This window comes from Apodemus sylvaticus, chromosome 7, assembly GCF_947179515.1.
Source record: "Apodemus sylvaticus chromosome 7, mApoSyl1.1, whole genome shotgun sequence".
Classification (NCBI taxonomy): Eukaryota; Metazoa; Chordata; class Mammalia; order Rodentia; family Muridae; genus Apodemus; species Apodemus sylvaticus.
This window is the reverse complement of record NC_067478.1, coordinates 106,258,075-106,280,473: the sequence shown is the minus strand read 5'-3', so window position 1 is coordinate 106,280,473 and position 22,399 is coordinate 106,258,075. Positions and strand designations below refer to the sequence as shown.

At 44.9% G+C, this 22,399-nt stretch overlaps 1 protein-coding gene across 1 annotated transcript; it reads right to left on the bottom strand.

The window, feature by feature from the left end:
- Nucleotides 1–342: 342 nt before the first annotated feature.
- On the bottom strand, nt 343–22,334 carry Vps26b (VPS26 retromer complex component B). The gene is made up of 6 exons (XM_052188784.1): nt 21,674–22,334; nt 12,029–12,185; nt 7,603–7,767; nt 5,047–5,222; nt 2,986–3,128; nt 343–2,599 (listed from the first exon to the last, which is right to left on the bottom strand). Exons 1-6 carry the CDS (start codon nt 21,894–21,896, stop codon nt 2,453–2,455), a joined length of 1,011 nt encoding a protein of 336 aa, XP_052044744.1. The 5' UTR covers nt 21,897–22,334; the 3' UTR covers nt 343–2,452.
- Between the last annotated feature and the right edge of the window lie 65 nt (nt 22,335–22,399).

Here is a 22,399-nt window from a genome sequence, read left to right as displayed (position 1 = left end):
GATGTAGGCACCTCTACTCATACCTGCCCCTACCATTGTAGTTATGCAGTAAATAGCAAAATGTAGGACTGAGTCCCTTGTTTCCTGAACGCCCAGTGAACCTACGTCTTGATTTTCCATGCTACTACTTTTGGTCTTCCTTGTCCCACCAAAGTGGAAAGCATGGGGGGGTTTAAGGAAAAGTGCCAGACCAACCTGAACTGGGCCATGTTTGTATATAATGCATGGTTAATACAGTGTTCATTACTGTTTACCATCCATTGAAAAAGAAGGCAGTGTTGAAGTCATGCTGCATACTGTGTCAGAGATGAGACAGTGTCAAGAAGGAAAGACCACAGAATCTGGTGGACCATGGGCACAATGCCTCCAAAGCCACAGGGCTTTCTTTAATTAGAGACATCGTTAAAACAAATGTTCTTTTAAAATACAGCCATTGAAAAGACAACACATTAAGAAACATGTAAACACTGCAGCTTCTTAATTACAAGTTGTACTGCTTGGTTTAGTACCTATGCACTCCAGGTTTGGGAACTTAAAGGACAGGGATGGCAGCCTCCCCATACTTTCACAGTTGGCAGAGAAAAGAGAACGGGGGCAGAGGCAGAGAAAACAAGACTTGGCTTGTGCACAGCTCCTGAGAGAAACAGCACATTCTACCTTCTAGTTCTCCCAGAAGAAAGGCTTATGATGTTAGCAAAGTTGGAAAATGATTTTGTTGTCAGCTGGGAGCAGAGAAATTGACAAATGCGTTTTAATAAGATATTAAAAGGAGGCACAGCAGAGTCTAGTCTCATACCCTGAAAAAGGCAAGAGCACAGAACCCACCTCCCTCATTTGCTAAGGCCCGGCCTTGATAGCCAAGGACAGCTGGATGGGTGAACCTGTTCCCATGGGGATAGTATGTCACACCTAAACCTGGGGTTGGGCATGGAGAAAACTTTACTTTCCTTAGCTCTGCTACCCCCAGTCATTCCGAGTCTTTCATCCATCAGCCCTGCCCTGTCAAAGCCAGAGATTGCAAGAGTCCCCATTTTGTATACAAACTGAAAGATGACACAGGAACAAATCCTTTACTTTCCAAATTACAAAGAACACAGACCAGCGAATACTGTACTTGTTGACTATCAGGTCCACTTGATCTTTCTCAGACAGGGGAGGGTGGCCATCAGATGGTAATTCTAGTCATTTCCAGACGAGGTAGAAAAGACAGTCAACCCCTTCTCTACTTGCAGGCCAAGCAAAGCAGGAGGAAGAACTGCCTCTTCTCTAGTATAACAGCATCTATCAGAGTTTTCCTATTTTGTTTTTAAATCCAAAACAAAACAGTGGTCCTAAACTTGAATCAGTGAGTTGGTGAATAGTTGTCATTTGGCAAGCAGAATTATTCTGAAGTCACAGTAGCAGAACCCTGTGCAGAGGCCCTTCCTCCCTTAATTTGTCGATAGTGGGATGAAAGGGGTGGGTGGGAGTAAGAACAAAACTTGTACATGCCTGAAACCAAGCCCAGTTCCAGAAACCAAGCAGAAGACAGGGAGTAAGGATAGACTGCTTCAGGGGGGCAAATGGATCCCAGCCTCTTCTAGGGATCTAGGCTAAAGGAAATAGACCATCTGCTTGGGGCTTGTTGGAAAACTTAAAATAATTCCCTAGAACAACCCAGACACTGGGCTGCCAAGTGGAGTCATGTGGTGAAGGCAGATGCCTTGCCTGATGTTTTCCCCCTCGAGAAACATAGCTTAGCCCCTTGTCATCCATGTGTGACACTGCATCAGGGCTTCTCTGCGCCTATTTCTCACAAGTGAGAGGACTGTCAGACACAAACCCTTCCCTAAGCTTCTGCTCCTGTATAGTTCCTGACAAGCTAGAGAAGATGGAGAAGAGAAGGCTCTTGTCCCAGTAGTGAGAGGCCAGAGATGACCATAGAAACTTCAGAGCACCACGTCCCGGACACCCAGAGAGGTAGCTTCCTGATCTTGAATCTTCTTCCAACTTAGATGAGACAGGCCCAACCACTTCTGCCACTACCTCAGGACAGTTGAAGGGAGTATAAGACATGACTACCCAGAGCCCTGCTGGCAGGTTAATGCCAGGGACACACTCAGCTTCTGCATCAGGAAGCCCAGAGAACCTGGAGCCAAAGATGTGTGCTCTCAACTCTGCTTTAGGCTTGAGCCAGCCTTGACACACAGCTCATTCCCAACGAAGAGACTAGCGTCCAGAATGTTTCCTCTCCTTATCCCCTACCTAGGCTGCAGAATTCCAGGGAGACTGCTGCCCAACCCAAGCCCCTTAGGTTCTTCAGAGAAAAGAATTTAAGTAAAAAACATGATTTGTTTCCAAGGTTGCAAGTAACAGCCAGTTGAACCTCACACCATCCTCCCCTCCCCAGTGCCTGGGACTTGGTAGATGGGGCTCTGTGGTGGAAGCCCAGTGACTTCTTGGCCCCAGGGGCCTACTGCCTGCTGTTGTTGTCAGACAGTTGGCCAGGGGTCCGCACCTCACCCAGGGAGGTTGTGCCCTCGAAGCGCTGTGAAGCGATGGCTGCCTGGTGGGACATGCTCTTCCGTACGATGTCACCCTTCCGCCACAACACCACTTCCTACAGAGTTGGAAGAAGGGGCAATATGATACTTGCGAGAGGCTCAGGGGTGCTTTTCTCAGGGATTCCCACCTTAGTCCCAGGGAATCTCCAGGAATAACTTCCTTTGCTCATCTCTCACCAAAGCAATGGCTGCTAATACCCATGTTCCTGTGGGAGCCACAAAAGTGGGGGTTACCCTGGGAAAGCAGATCCTGGGTATCGGCTGGGAACGTGTACTCCTGCTGGAGGGGCCTAGGCAGTCCCTCTTGGTAAAATAACAAGGATAAAGGCTTGACTGTTTTCTTTTAGCATTTTGGTTTAAGGATCAAGATGGCCCTCTGTGGGAACAGTGGCCTTTCTGTGTTGTGCCCAAGGGGACCCAGGGTCCTGGAGGAGGCACCCACCTGCTGCTTGAAGTAGCGCCGTTCCTCCTCGTCTATCAGCACCAAGTTGAGGTAATAGCGCACAGAGAACTTCTTATTTATGTCCCGCATGGTGGGCGTGAGCTCATACCCTGCCAGGAAGAGCCTGATAGGGATGGACTCACCTGTAAGGGACAGGCAAAGGTGAGGGCACAGGACACAAGAGGCACTGTCATCGTACAGCACCCATTCTGGCCCAGTGAGCAAGGCAAGGAGATGGAGCAGAGGCCTCTGCTTCTCAGTAGTCTCCTGAAGTAAATATGACTATCTAGCTCCACTCCAATATGTGATTTCTGAACACACCCTCCCATTGCAGGAAGCAGTGAAAAACGCAGAATAGCATAGAGAAACCATTAGGCACCAAGGTGCAATGTGCCTTGTTTGAAAGAGGGTGGGGGCTTGTTTATTTGAAACGTGATCTTTATGTAGTTCTGCCTGGCTTTGAACTCACAGCAATCCCCCTGCCTCAGCCTTCGAAGTGTTGAAATTTGGTGACCCAATAAATCAGTTACAGGGTTTCTTTTTCTTTAAAATTGTTTTTCTTTTAAAGATTTATTTTTATTGGTATGTATGTTTGCATCTGTATGTGAGTTTGTACATGTATGCTCAGGTATCTGGGGCAGCCAGAAGAAAGCTGGAGTTATTCTGACAGAGCTGCCTGATTTGAGTGCTAGAACCCAAACTCATGTCTCTACAAAAGCAGTTAAGTGCTCCTAACCACTGAGCTATCTCTCCAACAGGGATCCCTCCCTTGAAACTAGTTAATTCAGGACTCAGAATGCATCTCCACTCCAGCAGTGATCTGCAGTAAAGTAGCCTAGAATACAGAAAACTCATCCTGGATGCTGTTTTCCAGTTGCCAGTTTACTTCTGAATGCATCTATAGCTTTCACTGGGAAAACAGAGAATCCAGGGACATATTTTATAGGTCCTATCACAGTCTAATAAGAGGAACAAAATGAGGGCAGCAGTTCTACTGAGAAAGGCCAACCTTAAGCTAAATATAAATGGATTTTTAATTATCTGCTCTTCTGTGCCCCATTTCATTTGCACAGCAAAAATGACAGTTGGCTCTACTTACACAACTAGTCAAAATGGAACATCAGAGTTAAGACAGCTGGGTTCCAACACTCTCAAGGGTCTGATAGAGTAAACACTCAAGAATCTGTTGTCTCAGGGCTGAAGAGATGGCTCAGTGGTCAAGCACTGACTGCTATTCTGAAGGTCCTGAGTTTAAATCCCAGCAACCACATGGTGGCTCACAACCATCTGTAACAAGTTCTGACGCCCTCTTCTGGTCTGAAGACAGCTACAGTGTACTTACATATAATAATAAATAAATCTTAAAAAAAAAAAAGAATGTGTTGTCTTCAGTGCTATGTACTGCCCAATGTGACATCTTCCTTCCTCGTGGAACGCCCATGGGAATGTACTACCAGCCATCTAGCCATGCACTCTCCTGGCAGAGAAGTGAGTTCCTAGAGAGAATCCCTTTACTGTAGCTAGAACTACGTAATAATGACAGTGATGGATGGACCTCTTGCCCTCAGCCACAAAACATGTCCAAATGCCAAGAGAAAGAGCAATTCAATATCCAAATAAATCTTAACACAGTTTTCAATTTGTGTTTTGATATGTAGGGTCTCATGAAGCCTAAGTAGGAGGCCTTAAACACTCCAGCCAAGGATGAGGTTGAACTCCTGATCCTCCTGCCTCCACCTACTAAGGTGCAGGCAGGCCAACTGAATGAAGTCCCAAGTATATGTGAAAGGTCAGTGGGGGCTCCTGGAGCTGCAGGTGGGTAGGAAGCAGAAGCTCCATGGACTCACCTCCCCCCACCCCCACACACACCTGAGTGCTGGGATCGCCCATGCATCCTCACTAACCTGGGCTGCACAGTAAGACCTTGTCTCAAAAATAAATAAAATAAATAGATAAAATAAAAAAGATATTTTACTTCAAAATTTGAGCCCTTCCCCAATGCTGTGACTGAGCACGTGGCCTGGGAGCAAAGTGACAGTGGCCCTGGGCCAGGAGGCTCACCTCGGACCGGCGCCCCGTCCATGATCTCATACTTGGCTATTGTGTCGTTCTCATGGTACACATTGGGACCCGTGCCTGTCGTCTCCCGTTTGATGATGTCTATCTCCATGTGCTTGATCTTGATTCTCACCAGCAGGAAATATATTTTCCCTACAATGACATCTTTCAAGTGGTATCTGAAGAAGAGAAAGAACAGGAAGGAAGATGGTGGTGTAGTGGCTAGCTCCTCTGTGTTTCAGCGCGGAGCACACTGTTAGGATGTCCTGCTGGTGAGAGGGGTAAGGAAGTGTGTGCTCAGCCTCACTATTGGAAGTTTCCTGATATAACCTTACTGGAATCTGTGTGACTTTCCTCTTCCACATCCTACTAAAGGAGATATATTTTATATCAACAACTAATATTTGTTTATCTTCTTTGTCTCCACAGGATACACCTTTAGTTTTGTTTTGTTTTTCCCAGACAGGGTTTCTCTGTTCAACAAGGTTCTCCTGGCTGACATAGTATTCTCTTAGTAGACCAGGCTGGCCTCCAACCTGTCCCTGTCTGCTGAGTGCTGAGATTAAAGATGTGCACCACTAACCCAACTGTACCTTTAGTATTTTTTAATGTATGTGTTTTTCTAAGGTACTAGGCTAGTCTGACAAGCACAGGAATTCTCTTCCTTCTACTTTACTCTCCATACAAAGCCTTCCAGGGAACTAGGCCTTAATAGTTCCTAGTTCCTAGCAAATAGTTTGCTTCAGGCTAGACAGCCTAGGCAGAAACAGAACAAAACAAGTGGCTCTCCCTCTGCATGGTTGCCTCTCTGGGCTCACTAGCATGGCTTATGCTTCTTAGCTAAGGAATTTAGCCCTAACACTTTCTATCCCTTTCTAAGTCTTCCTCTGTGGGCTAGCCAATGGTGCTGCTAGTCTATGAATACACAGCCCTCTATCACCGGTGCCCAAAAGACAGCACACTCTTCAAGCATGAAGCTAGGACTCAGCCTGAGATCCCTAGCAGGGATGCCAGAACTGGGCCTACTGTCTTGGCCAATGGGAAAAAAGAAGTTGGAAGACTCAGTCATTCAATTGAATGAGAGAGAGAGTTCAAATAGGCAATTCCTAGTGTCCAGGCTTTGTTACCCACTTTCCAACCCTGTTGAACACAGTCCCCAGAAAATGCTTCGGACTGTGAGTAGGTGACTCCATAAATGTAGACACCGCAGGGGGCCACCAGCAGCCTTTCTTGGGGATATTTATAGACCATGCGTGGATGCTAAGGTTTTCTATACTCTTATAAATGAAGCATTTGTTTACTATAATGAAACCTTACACAGGAACACACCCATATGAGAAACATATTTCTTGTTCCCTTATGGTAGTGCCTGTTTCTTATATACAAAGAGAGGGGAAGACTAGGAGTATCTATCCCTGCCTGCATGTAACTGACTCTAAAACACCTCTTTTTTTTTTCTTCAGAAAACTGCTGACTAGTGGCTGCTTCAGGCTTTTACACATAGCACTGCTGCTAGGTGCCGCCTTCATCAGAGGGTTGGAGGTTAACAAACAGGACCGAGCTAAGTAAGAAGACTGGAAAAGAGGGTGGGGCTCCTTCCTAGCACTTCTCCTATCCAACAGGTGGGCCAGGCAAAGCAGGACTGGCTCTAGGTCACAATGGTCATTTTATGGGGGCCTCACTAGGATCCAAGTTAGGGAAGATAGACATGTCACTTTGTTTCACAATTGTTCTTGGAGTAAAGTTATGCTCCTGGTTTAAAAACTATCCCAGTCAGACATGGTAGCACATGCCTGTAATCCCAGCACTTTTGAGGTAGGAACGGGATCACAAGTTTGAGGCCAGCCTGGTATGTATAGTTGAATCTGTCTCTTGTTCCTAAACCCTTAGTAGATTACCTGGCTCTCCTTAATGCCTAGTCTGTGGTTGGCAGCCCACCTGGGGAAGGCCACTATAGTAAGGAGGGTAATGAAGACTGAGAAGATGATGCTTCCAGTTTTGGATTGATCTCCAAATACTTTCAGGAGCAGATTATATTCAAAAGGAAGATGTAAGGCTGCCAGAAAATTCTGCACCTTACAAACAATTAAATATTTTGATGTTCTAATAGTAAACACGAATTAAAACACAGCTTTCCAACTTGCCAGATAAATGTTATTTTAAGACCTTTATAAAAGTGCATCAGGTAATCTGTACTGTAACTCATTTTGGTTCAGGAAGGAAGCAGGCAAATAATAGTGGCATTGTGTTCCATGGTTGTTCTCAGACATGGAAGGAAGGAACTTTACCTAGCATCCAAAACAAACAACCTAAAAATTACTTTAGCTTGACTTTGAAAGGCATCTTAATGTTTACAGATGTGATCGTAAATAATTTAATACACTGACCTATGAAGTCCTATTTCCTGGCCAATCTATCTATAACTGGCCTAACATCTAGTGTATTATTTTTGTGGTCTCCCCAAGCAGCACGTTATCATGAAGCTGTAAGTAGACACTCAAGATCTCTTTTAACCTCCATAAATAACTATCACCCAGGCTTGGGTCTCAGGATACTTACTTGGATTTGTTATACTCAAATTCAATGTGCAGGCAGTCCTCAATCCCAACTTCCATCTTGATGGATGAGTTCAGCTCGGGGTATGTGCTAAGTGTGTGAACTACAATGTCCATCTCTTTGACAACATCATTGAGGCGGCGGCTGATGGTGGCACGAAGGAAATAGCTGTAAGAGATGGAGTCATCCTACGTGAATATTTCCAGTCCCTAGATGCTGCAGAGATGACACACCAAAGTAGCCCACCTCACAGAACCCTACAGCAAGTAATGTTTAACCCTTTGGGGCTTCAAATCTCTTGGAGAATTTATGGGCTCTTTTCTTTGAAAAAAATTATATATATGTAGACTTCTACAATTACAATTTTAGGGAGATCAAAGCCTTCCTTCAAAATCCTTCTAGGAGCTCAGGACTATGAACTAAGAACCTTGTCTTAGTAAAAGTGATTTCTTTACTCTCTACTCCAACAGCATGGTTTTTATGTCCCCTACCACTATGTACCATCTATGTGGAGGATTTGTTTATTTAACTTCTGGCTATTTAGACACAGAGATCTAGCCCATAGGCTTACATACCTCTCCACTAAACAATATCTGATCAATACAAGTGAGGAATAGGAAACGGAGAAATCAAGCCTCGTATTCACTTCAATAGTCTTTCTTAGCTTAGCCTCTGCTAGGCATGGGAAAAGTATAATCAAATCTCAAGGGAAGCTGTGGTAGTTTGAATATGCTTGGCCCATGGGAAGTGACACTATTAGGTGTGGCCTTGTTGGAGGAAGTGTGTCACTGTGTGGGTGAGCTTTGAAGCTCCACCCAGCGCTGAAGCCTCTGCTCCTGGCTTCCTTTGGATGAAGATGTAGAATTCTCAGCTTTTCCAGAGCCATGCCAGCCTGGACATCGCCATGCTCCCTGCCATGATGATAATGGACTGACCCTCTAAACATGTTAGCCAACCCCAATTAAATGTTGTCATTTATAAACACTGCCTTGGGCATGGTGTCTCTTCATAGCAATGGAAAACCTAACTAAGTTCACAATCTGGAGGGAGATAAACAAAAAATCAGGACAGGGAATGAGTAATTAAAAACCTGTGATTCAGGTTTATGAATATAAAAGTGACTTCAAGAAAAAAAAAATCTACACGTAACACAACAAAGTACCAAAGAAATCTCTGATTTCACCGGAGGAGGCAGCTTCAGGGTACGGCACAGGTATGAAAGAAGATATGTAAGCGGACTCTAAAGATTCAACAGCCAGTCAGCACTGCCTTCCCAGTCCCCTGGGTATAATACTATGCAGACACCCTTGAGTGAGGACGAATCCCCTTAGTTACAATTTCTTCTGAGTCATCCTCTGATAATCCCAGCCTGTTAAGCATTATTGGAAGCTCACAAAGTCATGCTAGTGAGCCACATCCACCACACATGCAGGCCACCAGCTCTGTGGGGCGCTGGCCGCTTCCAGGCAGTCCTTTCTATTTACCTCACTGACTTCTGTTAAAATGACACAAGCAAGGTGTTTGTTCCTAACTCTTTAATTGCTCAGATCTCAGATCCATCTCACTGCTGTAGAAGACTGCACTTTAGTAAAGATTCAAGTCAAGGTTTCTAATTCTTTTCTGCTTTATGCTATTTTGGGAGTCTAAACACATCTTTGCCCCTCACAGAGACTTTCTCTCACAGATGGTCCCTCACCCCTCCAAAAACCAAACAAAACAAAAACCATTCTTTTGCTTCAACACAACTGAGGGGAAGGGGAAAGGACTGAGATCCTGACCCTCTCATACACCACTAACTGAATAGAGTTTTGTTGTGGTGGAGTTTTTTTGAGACAGGGTTTCACTATATAGCTCCGGGTAGCCTGGAAGACCAGGCTGGCATCAAACATCGTGATCCATTTGCCTGTTTCCCAAATGCATCGACCAGCATGCCTCGATAGGCTCTCACTATTAGCTCTGCCTAGCTTGAAGTCACAGAGATGGCCTGTCTCTGTTTCAAGGCATGTGCCACCAAAACTGCTGTGGTCACAGGTGTCAGATACTCTGTTCCAGACTCAGTGTCCAGTTACTTTGATCTACTCCTATGTGGACTGCTGGACCACAGTGATTCTGTTTAACCCTGTATGTGTCTGTTGTTGGGGACTGAGCCAGTGCCTTCGTATTAGTTCAAGTCTGTGCGTGTGTTTCTCCACACCGGGCTGCGCGTTGAGCCCTCTGCCTGCTGGCTTGCTCGTTTCTGAGGGGCCACTCTATTGTTTCCCTTTCTTCTAACCATATCTTTCTACATAAAAACACTAAGGCAAATAACTAGAGTGGGGGTGGGAATTACCAGGCATGGTGGCTTGCCCTTCTCCTCAGTTCCTTGCTAAAAACCCTTAGATAGATTCCTAAAGCTAGCCACCAAGGTCTAGTCCCTTATTTGGCCACTTCCTCTTCCTGAGGCTGACCACCAAGGTCCACATATCAAAGTACTAAAGTCCAGCATTCAAAGGCCCCTTTGGCTGCCCTATTTAACATGCCCAAATAAAACTAAACACCTCATCCTAACACAGGTTTCCTCCTGTACCTTTGTAAATTGCCATTTGCCTATGGGCCACTTCTGTCTCTTCTCTATCCAGACGCAGTCCTTTGTCCCCTGGGACAAATACCCCTGACCCTCTCCCTCCTCCTCTGTCTCTTATCTTTGTCTCTTATTCCCTATCCTTTGACCCTCTGAGGCAAATGAATCTCCTTTGTACTAAGAACTTACTCTTGGGGGTGGGGGGTCATTGATCACTCTAGTGACAGACACCTGTAATCCCAGAACTCAGGAGGTAGAGGCAGGGGGACTGAGTTTGAGGTCAGCCTACGGTACATAACAAGAGCTTGTGCTGAGATTTTTTTTATAGCAATTCCCATAGCTAAGCTAAGTGAGTGCTACTAGATAATCCGCACTGATACTTCCTCCAGAATAATAGGATGAATCACTGCCTTTACTGGGAATCTGGTGCAAATATTTCAAAGAGTCTATAAACAGCTCTGATGGCTGGAGAGAAACTAGGAGAGAGAAAGAAGAATGTTGGTCTCCCTGCAGTCCTCACCATTCTAGACCCAGGCTGGCAGATGGCAAAAACAAGTTGAGGGCAGTGGTGGCGCACGCCTGTAATCCCAACACTCTGGGAGGCAGAGGCAGGTGGATTTCTGAGTTCGAGGCCAGCCTGCTCTACAGAGTGAGTTCCAGGACAGCCAGGGCTATACAGAGAAACCCTGTCTCTGAAAAAAAAAAAAAAAAAAAAAAAGAAAGAAAGAAAGAAAAAAGAAAAGAAAGAAAACAAGTTGAGTTTGTGAGATCAAGACTTGGGGTCACAGGAGAGTGTGCTGTATCCCGGTAACATCACATGATGAGTCTAGAGCTGTTGCAGGGTTTTATTTTCTAATACAAGATCCCAGGCATCTCTCTCCTGCCTCAGTTTCCCAAACTGTAGTAGTACAGTGTTCTACTGGTGTTCCTAGACACATTAGCTTTTTGGTTTAGGACCCCTAGGATGGGTCCTGGATAGTGTATTGCTAAGCAAGTGCTAAGACAAATGCTTAAAAATGCTTTGGAAAGCTGGGCGGTGGTGACGCACGCCTTTAATCCCAGCACTTGGGAGGCAGAGGCAGGCGGATTTCTGAGTTCGAGGCCAGCCTGGTCTACAGAGTGAGTTCCAGGACAGGCAAGGGCTACACAGAGAAACCCTGTCTCGAAAAAAACCAAAAAAAAAAAAAAAAAAAAAAAATGCTTTGTAAAGACTCTATTATACTGTGTAACATTTTTAAAGACTTCAGTTATGCATGAAAACATTGTTTTCTTATCTCTTCCAAAAGATGGAGAAGACAGATCTAGAATTAGAATCCTGAACTTATCTATTTTCCAAACATTTTAAGTTACAGAGTCCAAAATGACATTGATGTCCTGTAGGAGAGCTAGATGAGAAGTCAATACCTCTGGAGACCAAGCTGGGGTGTCTGCCTGCTGCTACCTCACATATCAAAGCCAATTCCTGAATTTTCAAAACATTTTAAGAAATGGTTGTCAAAAATATCTATTATTTAAAGAATATAAACTTAAAATTAAACGACTTACCTAAGAAACGAAGACAATATATTCTAAACTCCCTTTGCTTCATCACCATTTCCCTACACTCTGTGAGGCCCTTGGTCTGAAGCACTGTGTGTGATGGTAGCGGTAAAGGTTACGGTGGCTGCATGCAGGTTTGAGGACAGCCATGGAAGTCCAGTCAGCAGGCTTTCCCCAAGGGAGCCCGGTGGTAACATGGCCTAGCACACTGCAGTTGGCAGTACTCTTCCTTCTTAGTTGCTACACAGAGACTTTTAAAAGCCACAAAGCTTCAGACCCTGGCCCTGTGAGACAGGACCAAGGCCACACGGAAGCAGCAGAGACACTTACCGTAGCTTCACATTCTGTCCTGTGTAGGATTCGTACGGCTTTTCCACGTGGGTGAACTCAAAGTCGAAGGCCTGCGACTGGGTTATCTCTCCTGGCCGAGCCAGGTCCTTCACCAAAGAAACAAACTCATGGTGGTTTCCACGGTCATAGTAGAGTTCTGGAGGGACAACAAAACCTTTGACATGAACCTACATGAACCTAGAGAGGGCACTGCAGGACGAGGGAGGCACTGTTGCCTTCTGACGGCCTCAAACCAGACTATGGCCTTGTTTTAGGGTCTCTTCTTTTTCCCTCACACCAGCCCTCCAATGACTTCCCCCACACACATGCCTTTCCAAAGACACCTTCCTTTTTTTGTTTGTTTGAGACAAAGTCTTATTATGTTACCTAGGTTGGCTACTCACTCTTGGACATAAGAATTCTCCTGCCCCAGTCTCAAATAACTAGAATAGTAGGTGTGACCATCATGCCCAGCCAACTCTTCTGCTTCACATATGGAGAATCCATGATGCAAAAAAAAAAAGCCCGAACAATGGAGAGAAAACCACTGGTTAAGAGCACCTGTTGCTCTCGCAAGGGCTTGGGTTCATTTCTCAGCACCCACATGGTAGCTAGCACACAGCCATCTATAACTAGACTTTCAGGGGTTCAATGTCCTTGTCTGACCTCTACAGACACCAGGTATGCATGTGGTGCACATACATACATGTACACAAAATACTCATATATATTAAATAAAGGAACCTTTAAAATAAATAAATAAATAGCCAATGTGATGCTTCCAATCATTGCTCCTGTTAGCAATCCACTGACTATGCACCAATAAAGGTAAGAAAATTCTGAAATGGTTAAAACAGAGTCAGCAGCTTTCCAGCATGTATCAAAGGAATCAACGTAAAAAACAGAGCACCTAGCCGGGCGGTGGTGGCGCACGCCTGTAATCCCAGCACTCTGGGAGGCAGAGGCAGGCGGATCTCTGAGTTCGAGGCCAGCCTGGTTTACAGAGTGAGTTCCAGGACAGACAGGGCTATGCAGAGAAACCCTGTCTCGAAAAAACCAAATCCAAAAAAAACAAACAAAAAAAAAAACAAAAAACAAAACAAACAAACAAAAAAACCTTTATTATGTCTTTTTGTATTCTACAACTTAAGAATTTATATTGTATATAACAAAATACTGTATATATACATATGCAATATATATTATATATAATATATACATATATACATATACACACACATATATAACTATATATACAAGAATTAGGTTGTTGAGATATACATGATCTTTTTTTCGACTTTGGACTGAAGGCCCTTTAACGATGAAGCCCACAGCTCCAGCTTCCTGGGCCCTTGGTGGAAGCGTGATGATGCACAGCCACATGATAGCTCAAGTGTCATCCCTCAAATATCCTTGAGTTCAAGCCCTGCGCTAGGCTCTACCCACAGGAGGAAGATGAACTGGGACACTGGGGCAGCTGCTTGAAAGACAAGTCCACACTGTCCCTCAGGCCTGGCCCTCGTTCTCAGCATCTCTAGGACATCATCATTTCTCTCTTTCTCAGGGGTGACTTAGCTGCTCAGAGCAGTGTACTTGCTCTGCATTCAGCTTCAACAGTAGAAGATCTGAAGCCCTCATTGGGATCAAAACCTTATTGACATCAAGAAACCAGATAGTCTGTCTTTCTAGAGCCACTGCAGTCTTCAGCCCTGTCCTGCTGAGAAGACCACCTCTGGACGAAGAGAAACAATCTCAGCTAATCTTAACCTGACTACAAAATCCCCACAACAGTCCATGCTCATCTCGTGGGAGCTTTTCCATAGCTTGGGGGCATTTGGAAGCAGAGTGGGCTGTTGTAAGTTTTACTCAATTTGAGCTGGGGGTACAGTTTAGTGGTTGAGTACTTGTCAGTCATGCATGAGGTGGCCCTGTGTTTGACACCAGCATTAGGGAGAGGGACAGGGTGACAGAAAGACAGACAGAATGAAATACCAGAACTAAACAAAAAAGTAAACAAAACTCAAAAAGCATTTATCCAATTCATGAATATGGTAATAGTATAGATAATTCCACTCTACTGATACTATTTCCATACAAATTTACAATGTATCCTGTGGTTAATATACACGGCTTATTTCCTACCTAGTTATATTTTGATCAACTTTTTTATTGGTTTGGTGTGTTTTTTGATACAGTGTCTCTCTGTAGCAATAGCTGTCCTGGAACTTGTCCTGGAACAAGACCAGGCTGGCCTTGAACTCACAGAGGTCCACCTGCCACTACTTTGAGTGCTAGGTATTAAAAGCATGTGCCACCATGCCCAGCATCAGTCCTTTACTACGAATAATCGAATAATCTACTTCCTTTTCTAAAGATGCAGTGCTATCAGCAGTGGGTAGCATGATAGGTAGTAAGTGATTATCCACAAATCCATTGAAGGGGAGATGTCAGTTCCAAATTATGCAGGAGAGAGTTAATAACCCAGTGACCAAGTATGCTCTTAGTAAAGTTAGAACATATGGAGGACAGGGCAGGACTCAGCAGGCCATCATCAGTGACAGGAAATCTTCCATTCAGTCTTGCTACGCAGCCTGGTAGATGGTGCTGACTCACGTGAGAACTGAACCCCTATATTGGGAACCCTGTACCTCAGCTCCCAGGCACTGGCTTTTGGTCCAGTGAATTCATATAAGAAGCAATTTCCATAACTTCCAGTGGAAAAACTGCAGCATCAAGGGGAAAATGGAAAGAGAAGGAGGGGAACACACAAAGGTGACCATCATCATACAGCCCAAAAGCAACATGAGAAATAAAAACCAGAGGCAGTTCAGAGTGTGACTGCACGTGGACTGCAGTGGCTGAGGATCCTAGCAACAGAGCAGAAGCCCCAGCCTGGCCTGGCAGAGGCTCGGGTAGAAGACCTGTTCTGTACAGCATCCCAGTCTCTCCGGTGCTTTTCTTCCCGTAACACGTCAGTAGCATTGCCTACAAGAGATTCCACGAGAGAACACTGTGGCCTGAGGAGAGCAAGAAAGGCCTTTTGTTGTTTTATTTTCTTAAGAAGGGTCTTGCTACACAGCCCAGATGGGCTTTAAATCAGTGTCGTTGTCCTGGTTCATCCGGTCTATGACTAGGAATATAGGTACACACCATCACATCCAGCTTGGAACGGCCTTTCTGATTTGTAATGTTATAAACAGCTTGGAATGTGTCTGCAAACACTGTGGCCAAAGTGGCAGAACAGTAGCTTTACACTGCTCTTTGCCAGGAAGGCTGGTTTCATCTTGAATAAATCAAGGCAGAAAGTCCAAGTGTTCCAGCTAGAGCTCTCATTCCAAAGCAGCAGTTAGACAAGAGTCATCCCAAGAGCCACAGCCCTTCAGGCAGAAGCAGAAACTCTACCCCTTACTACATCCTTTTTATTTCCTTCAAGTAACTTCTATCATTAGTTTCCCTCTTCAGTCAAAAAGAGGAAGTAATTTTTGCATTCAGGATGTTTTCATGGTAATACTTGCCACCAACGGCCAAGAAGGGAGGTTGCCACTGTAGAAGGAAATTGGGCCAACTTGACATTACAGGCCGAGCCCTTCAAACATCCTGGGCCCTGCTGCTGGGCTACCGCCACGTACAGTCTGGATGTCGTGTTAGGCTTGGGAGAGATACAAAGCAGCAAGAGCCTCATCTTCATCTTACTTTCCGAGCCTCTGTTTGCAGATTATGTGATCAAGAGTCCTGCTTGCTATAGCTTCATCCAGCTCCTGCCCCTGGCAGACCCACAGCAACAATGCAACCTCTGGGTTGTGCATGCGCAGTTCTGCTCTGTGCAAATCCAAGCCCTGACTGACAACTTAGTAAGTCTGCCAGAATCAATCCAGTTAACCTCTGCATGCTTTTTCGTTTGGTATTTCAAGAGTAAATGAGCTAAAATAAAAGTCTCTGGAGTTTCTTTGTAAAGGACAGGCTTGCAGGTATTGATGAGCTCATTAAACACTTTTTAAAAATTATCTATTTGGCTCTGGGGTATAAGGATATTTGTGTCTGCCCATCTCTACAAGTTTGACCTTCATATTTGGTTCATGTAACCCCATTTAGCCTTCAAGGTTCCCAAGTCTGGCTTACACCTTTTACCAGTGTTTCCCAAAGGATTTCAGCAGGGAAATGGTCTCTTATAGAGCTGTGCAGTAGTGCCCTCACTGTTCCTTGTATATTCCTCGTCTTCCCAATCCCACCAGTCTCACTGAGAAGACTTCCCTCATCACACATTTACTGGCATTGTTCCAATAGAGACTATGCTATCAGGAGAGGAGTGCTAGATATGAGAGAGGACAGCAAAGCAACTGAAAAACAGGATCACTAAAACAAGGATCTACATTAAAAGCTAGGAACTGATTACTCGCTTGAAACAATATTCACACTGCAAGGGTGCTGCAGCGGTTGCTGCAGGACCTGGTGAGCCACAGGTCTGGCAACCCCTCTTTTCAACAGGAAGGGGTGATCTCAACTTGAAATAGGAATATGAAGAGGAAACAAAAACAAGTAAAACCATGTAAGCTGACATCTGATGTATTGCTCACATCCCAGTTCCCTCAAGAAGATGCTGTTCCAACAGATGCATGATGGTCATGTGCCACCTAAGTTCTCAGTGGCCTTAACTGAGAAAATGCCTAGCTAGCGCACTACTGTCTCCTACACAAGCATGTGCACAAAACCTAGCTGCTTGATCTGTCCCTTCCTTTCCTTAAAGGAATTCCAGGGCCTAGGGATGTAGTTCAGAATTGAAATATTTGCCTAACTGTGACTTCTTAGCTTGTTCCTGAATTCTAAAGAAGATGAAAAAAAAAAAAAAAAAAAAAAAAGAAAGAAAGAAAGAAAATGAAAAAAGACAATCCAGAAAACAATTTCTGTAAAATCTTAGATCTGAACCAAGATTTTCCAGGTGATAAACGATTAATTAGCACTTTCTCTGTGCTAGCCACTGAGACTAGAGATTAACCACTGGACTAGTGATGGAATGGAGCTAGCCACTGAGACTAGAGGTTAACCACTGGACTAGTGATGGAATGGAGCTAGCTACTGAGACTAGAGATTAACCACTGGACTAGTGATGGAATGGAGCTAGCCACTGAGACTAGAGATTAACCACTGGACTAGTGATGGAATGGAGCTAGCCACTGAGACTAGAGATTAACCACTGGACTAGTGATGGAATGGAGCTAGCCACTGAGACTAGAGATTAACCACTGGACTAGTGATGGAATGGAGCTAGCCACTGAGACTAGAGGTTAACCACTGGACTAATGGTGGAATGGAGGCAGTCTCTGGCCTTTGGGGTAAGAAGATGACTGAAAAAAAAACAAAATAAACACAACAATAATGAAGTTACAACCTGCTTGAAAAGAGGTAACCTTGGAACTTAGAAGAATAGGAGAGGAAGCGATTAGTTGAAGAAAAAGTACAAATTGGGCAGATCATACTTTTCAGAAGAAAAAAAGCTAAAATACAAAGGGGAGACACCAAAACTTTAGAAGAAAAAAGGATGTCTGTTTGCTGGTTTGTTCGGCAGTACTGGGGTTTGAAACCAGTAGTTATGCAGAAGAAGATTTTTATTATTTATTTATTTCATTTTAAAAAAGAAAGATTTATAGCTGGGCAGTGGTGGTGCACACCTTTATTCCCAGCCCTAGGAAGGCAGAGGCAGGTAGATCTCTGAGTTCCAGGCTTGTGATCTATAGAGTAAGTTCCAGGATAATCACTGCTATACAGAAAAACCCTATCTTGGAAAAAAAAAAAACAATACAAAACAAAGAAAGACTTATTTGCTTATGTATTTAGGTGTTTTGTCTACATGTATGTCTCTGTAGCAGAAGAGAGCATTAGATTCCATGGAACTAAACTTATAGACTGCTGTAAGCTGCCATGTGGGTGCTGGAAACTGAACTCAAGACCTCTGGAAGAACAGGTGGTGCTTTCAACTAGTGAGCCACTTCTCCAGTTCCTATTTAGTTCATTTAGTTAATTTTCTTTTTAAAAAATAAGGTCTCACTATGTAGCCCAGGCTGGCCTGGAACTCATGATCCTCCTGCTTCAGTCTTCCAAGAGGTGGGCTGACAGGTATGCACCATCATGCCTGACTAGAAGATATCTGAAGAAACTATCATCAGTAAAGAAGAAGTTAAAGAGAGACAAGTCTGGAAAGGCACACTGGGACAAGCTCCAGAAAGGAAATAAATATCCTCCCTCTAAAAGGCTGGTAAAAAGCAAACAAACAAAACAGTTTTTAAGGCATTGACAACATGAGAATTTCCTCTTGGAAATTCATCCTTGCAGAAGATTATGAAAAGGATAGGGAAGAGAATGTCAGAGTAGGTTATAGAGTTACACAAGGGACACTAACTCCAACTCCTCCAAAACCCAAAAAAAGAAACAACAAACATATAACCTATTTTATCAGAAGGACAGAACTCAGTGATGGTAATTAACTCTCTTGGCTGTACCCACAGTTACCCATAAAACCTGACCTTCTAACATGACAGAAGTTCCACCTACTTGATACATAGTCAAAGAATGCAACCAAGGAGAAAACCACAGAACCACAACTTCAACAAAGTTACCCACTGGCCTCGCTCTGGTGCCCTGAAGTCACTTCGTAATAACTGTCTTAGATGTATGACACAGTATGTCATGCCCTGATTCTTTGGGGAAGTCAAAGTTGGTAAGGAAACATGAAGCTCAAGGAAAGTATTTTGCGCAAATAAGCTGGTATATCCTTAATAGCAATCAATTTTAGGACCAGAAAGAGTGGTAAGGAAAGTGGGAAGAGAGATTTTTTTATACCAAACATACCTAGAAAGATTTTTCCTTTATTGCTTTGTTTTGTGACAGTGTCTTGCTGTGTAGCCAGACTGACCTTCAACTCCAGATCTTCCAGGCTTACTTAACCTTTGGAGTCCTGACATTGTAAGTATATGCCATCATGTCTGCTTAGAAAAGTTTTTCTGATGTCTTCTCCTTGATGAAGAAATCTCAAGCCCAAACAATAAATATACTGCCTATAATTCTGGTTAGATCTGTTACTACTGTGTCATGTAACCATGGATAACGAGTGTGAATGAACTTGAACTATATACTTTAAGCACCACACCCACTACTAGCTGTGTGAAAGCTCATGTGGCAGACGTAAATGTTTTAAGGCAAATAGCTGAAAAATGTTCTCTGTAAAAGTCTACATGGCCAGCTAACTGGGAAGAACATATGATGCCTAGAGGGGAGCCTGAATCAGTGCTGTAATTCAATTTGTGAAATGAAAGTCTCATTACATTGACGACTCTTACTCTATAAAGGAACCCTCTATCTGAGACATGAGACACAGCCCCCCCCCCCCTAATTTCTCATCATAATAAACAGGTGATTTTAATATACTTGATTGACAGCTAACAAAGCTGAGTCCCCATCAGGTCAGAGTGCCAAGGTCCCAGGAAAAATTATCCCAAGAAGCAATAAAAGGTTTCAAGAAAATTCAGTAAGGTTATTACAATCTTGGAATGAAGGAGTTAGGCAAGAGCCCAAGTGGGTAATTACAGCAAACAGCCTCTTTGGCTATCTTGTATTTAAACAGAAAGAGACCTGGCCTGAATGAAGCAGGAACGTTTTTGAGTTAGTCACAATCAGGGAGTTGATGGTATAGACAAAGACTAAAATATACCTGCTTTTACTGGTATTACAGAGCAAAAGAACTGATGTAGTAACTTTAAAACTCCTACTTAAAATACCAATTTTCAGTAGGCAAGTACTGACTATTTCATATATTATGCTTAACATAATGCTTTGGATTTATATCATCTGACCTGTGATTCTTCACTAGGAGTGACTTTATCCTCCATGGGGACACACAGCAATACCTCAAGGCATTATTGTGTGAAGAGGATGGGATGCCCTGGTTTCTAGTTCAGGAAAGACTGAAGATACAGCTAACAGCCTGGGACAACAGTGATCTGGCTCCAAATATTAATTGACAGTGCTCCTGTCCTGCCGTCTAAGCCAGAAGCAGGAGAGGAACCAGTGTGAAATTCACCCTTCACTTGTCTCTTTTCTGGTACAGCAAAAGCTCTTTCATATCCTGGCTTTTAAAAAAACAACCAAACAGCTCCTTCATGCTCACCCAGTCTTCAGGTAGATTTCATATTTTTAAATACCAGAGGGAAGATGTCTAAGGCCAAACGGTGGGTTGCAAAAATCGAGCTACCAGGCAGGACTCAGTTTCCCAGGGTCCTCCTACCTCCTGTACAAGGGAGCAAAAAGATGATGTGCTCAACTCTTAGCATGTGAATTTAGCAAGCTTTCCCAAGGAAGTTGCTAAAATCAGTGTCCATATGTGAAGTATGGGGTACAGGGTAGGGATTTCCTGGCTGGCATTTATCATCCACGGGGAATAACCTACTGGTGACTTCATGATACAAAAGTACCCAAGCACTTTGATAACACACAAGACTCCAAATACTTAGAATTGGTGACAACCCAGTCCTAACGGGCAGCTCCCCAAACCTTTGTGCAGTTTTGTTTTATTTTGAAACAGGGTCTCACTACGTAATGTCGGCCAGCCTAGAACTCACTATGTGAACCAGGCTGGCCTTCAACTCAGAGATCTGTCTCTACCTCTCAAGTGCTGCAATTTAAGGCATGTGCCACCAAACTCACCTGGCTCCCCAAATATTTTGTTTTACTACCTTCCCTTGTCTTGCTCTATTTTTTTTTTTTTTTTTTTTTTTTTTTTTTTTGTATTTGGTTTTTTCAAGACAGGGTTTCTCTGTATAGCCCTGGCTGTCCTGGAACTCACTCTGTAGACCAGGCTGGCCTCGAACTCAGAAATCCGCCTGCCTCTGCCTCCCAGAGTGCTGGGATTACAGGCGTGCGCCACCACCGCCCGGCTTTGTCTTGCTCTATTAAAATTAACAATATTTGAAGATGACTACTGAGCACTGCCAATTTTTGATCATTTAATTATAGTCTTTGCACTTTAAGGAAAAATTAGACAACTAAATACTAGCATTGTAATAAGAAGTTTGAGAAATAGAGGCAGTCAGAAAGAGGCAGGTTAAAGGTATCTACATGAAATGTAGTAGAGAATGGAGGTGCAAAAGACAATTTATGAACCCTGTCTACCACGTTGCAGTTTAAAGGGGGAGGAGGGATGATGGATAGGTGGGTGGGGTCACTGCTTAACTTTGGATTGGATCTGACAGCTGTAGCTGTCAAACCCACCTGCAGATATCTGTCTACCTCACTATGAAATCCCGGGAACTAGAAGCAAGGCTGGAAGCATACTGCAGAGACAATGGGGATACCCAAGCACCAGGTGAGCATCCGACCATACAGCAGAGGGCTCCCTACCCCATCTAGGCTGTCCCCACCTCCCCAGCAGCACGCTGTCACTTTTGGCACGGAAGAAGGTAATGAATGCATGGGGGAGTCGCCCACGGGCGGGACTCGTGGGTGAATCTCAGGCTTTTGATTGCAGTTGAAAAGAACCTGTCGCAGGCCCCGCAGAAGCTGGGCACTGAAAAATCTCTGCTCCCAGCCCGTCCCACACTCGATTCCAGGGGCGGGCTGACGTCCCGGGCTTGGGAAGATCTCAGGGAATAGACTCACCGATCTGCCCAATGAACTCGATCTTGATGCCCTGGTGCTCTAGTCGCTTGTTGGGGTTCTTCAGAGACAGGCTCACCTTCCCCGAAACGGTTTCCCCGTCGTAGAAGAGGAAATATTTCTCCTTCTTCCCGTCCTCAGTCTTGTGCTCCGCTCGCTTCCTACTCTCCGCATCATTCAGCAAGATTTCCACCTCCACGCTCTGCCCGAAGCCGAAGAAGCTCATCTCCCCACCTGGCCGCGCCGGTGTCCGCACAGACTGCTCCCTCCCTCCAAGGCGCGGGCTGCCTTCGGGGAAGGCAGGCCGGAGGGCCGGCTGCGGGAACGCGCTGGACGCCGCACCGCAGCCCCGCTCCTCTGAGCTGGGCGGTGGGCGATCGCCGGCGGCCTGCGCCCCTGGGGAGAGGCAAGGCTGAGGAAGGCAGTCGGCTGCGGGTTGCGGCGCCCAGAGCAGCGATGCACCGAGAGGCCAGACACAGTACCTCCCCAGATCCTGGCGGTGCAGCGACTAGGGCCCCGGGCGGAAAGGCGCCAAGCACGCGTGTCTCGTCGCCCACCGGGTGGGGTCCAGCGCCCAGCCGCACACACAGAACTGCCTAGACTCTCGCGGCGCAACGCACCGAAGTGCTACGGCGGCGCCGGGCGGGGGAAGGGGCAGGAGAACTCCGGCCCGGATGCGAAGAAGATGCCACGCGCACGCGCACGTCTTCTACCCCTCCCTTCCAGGCC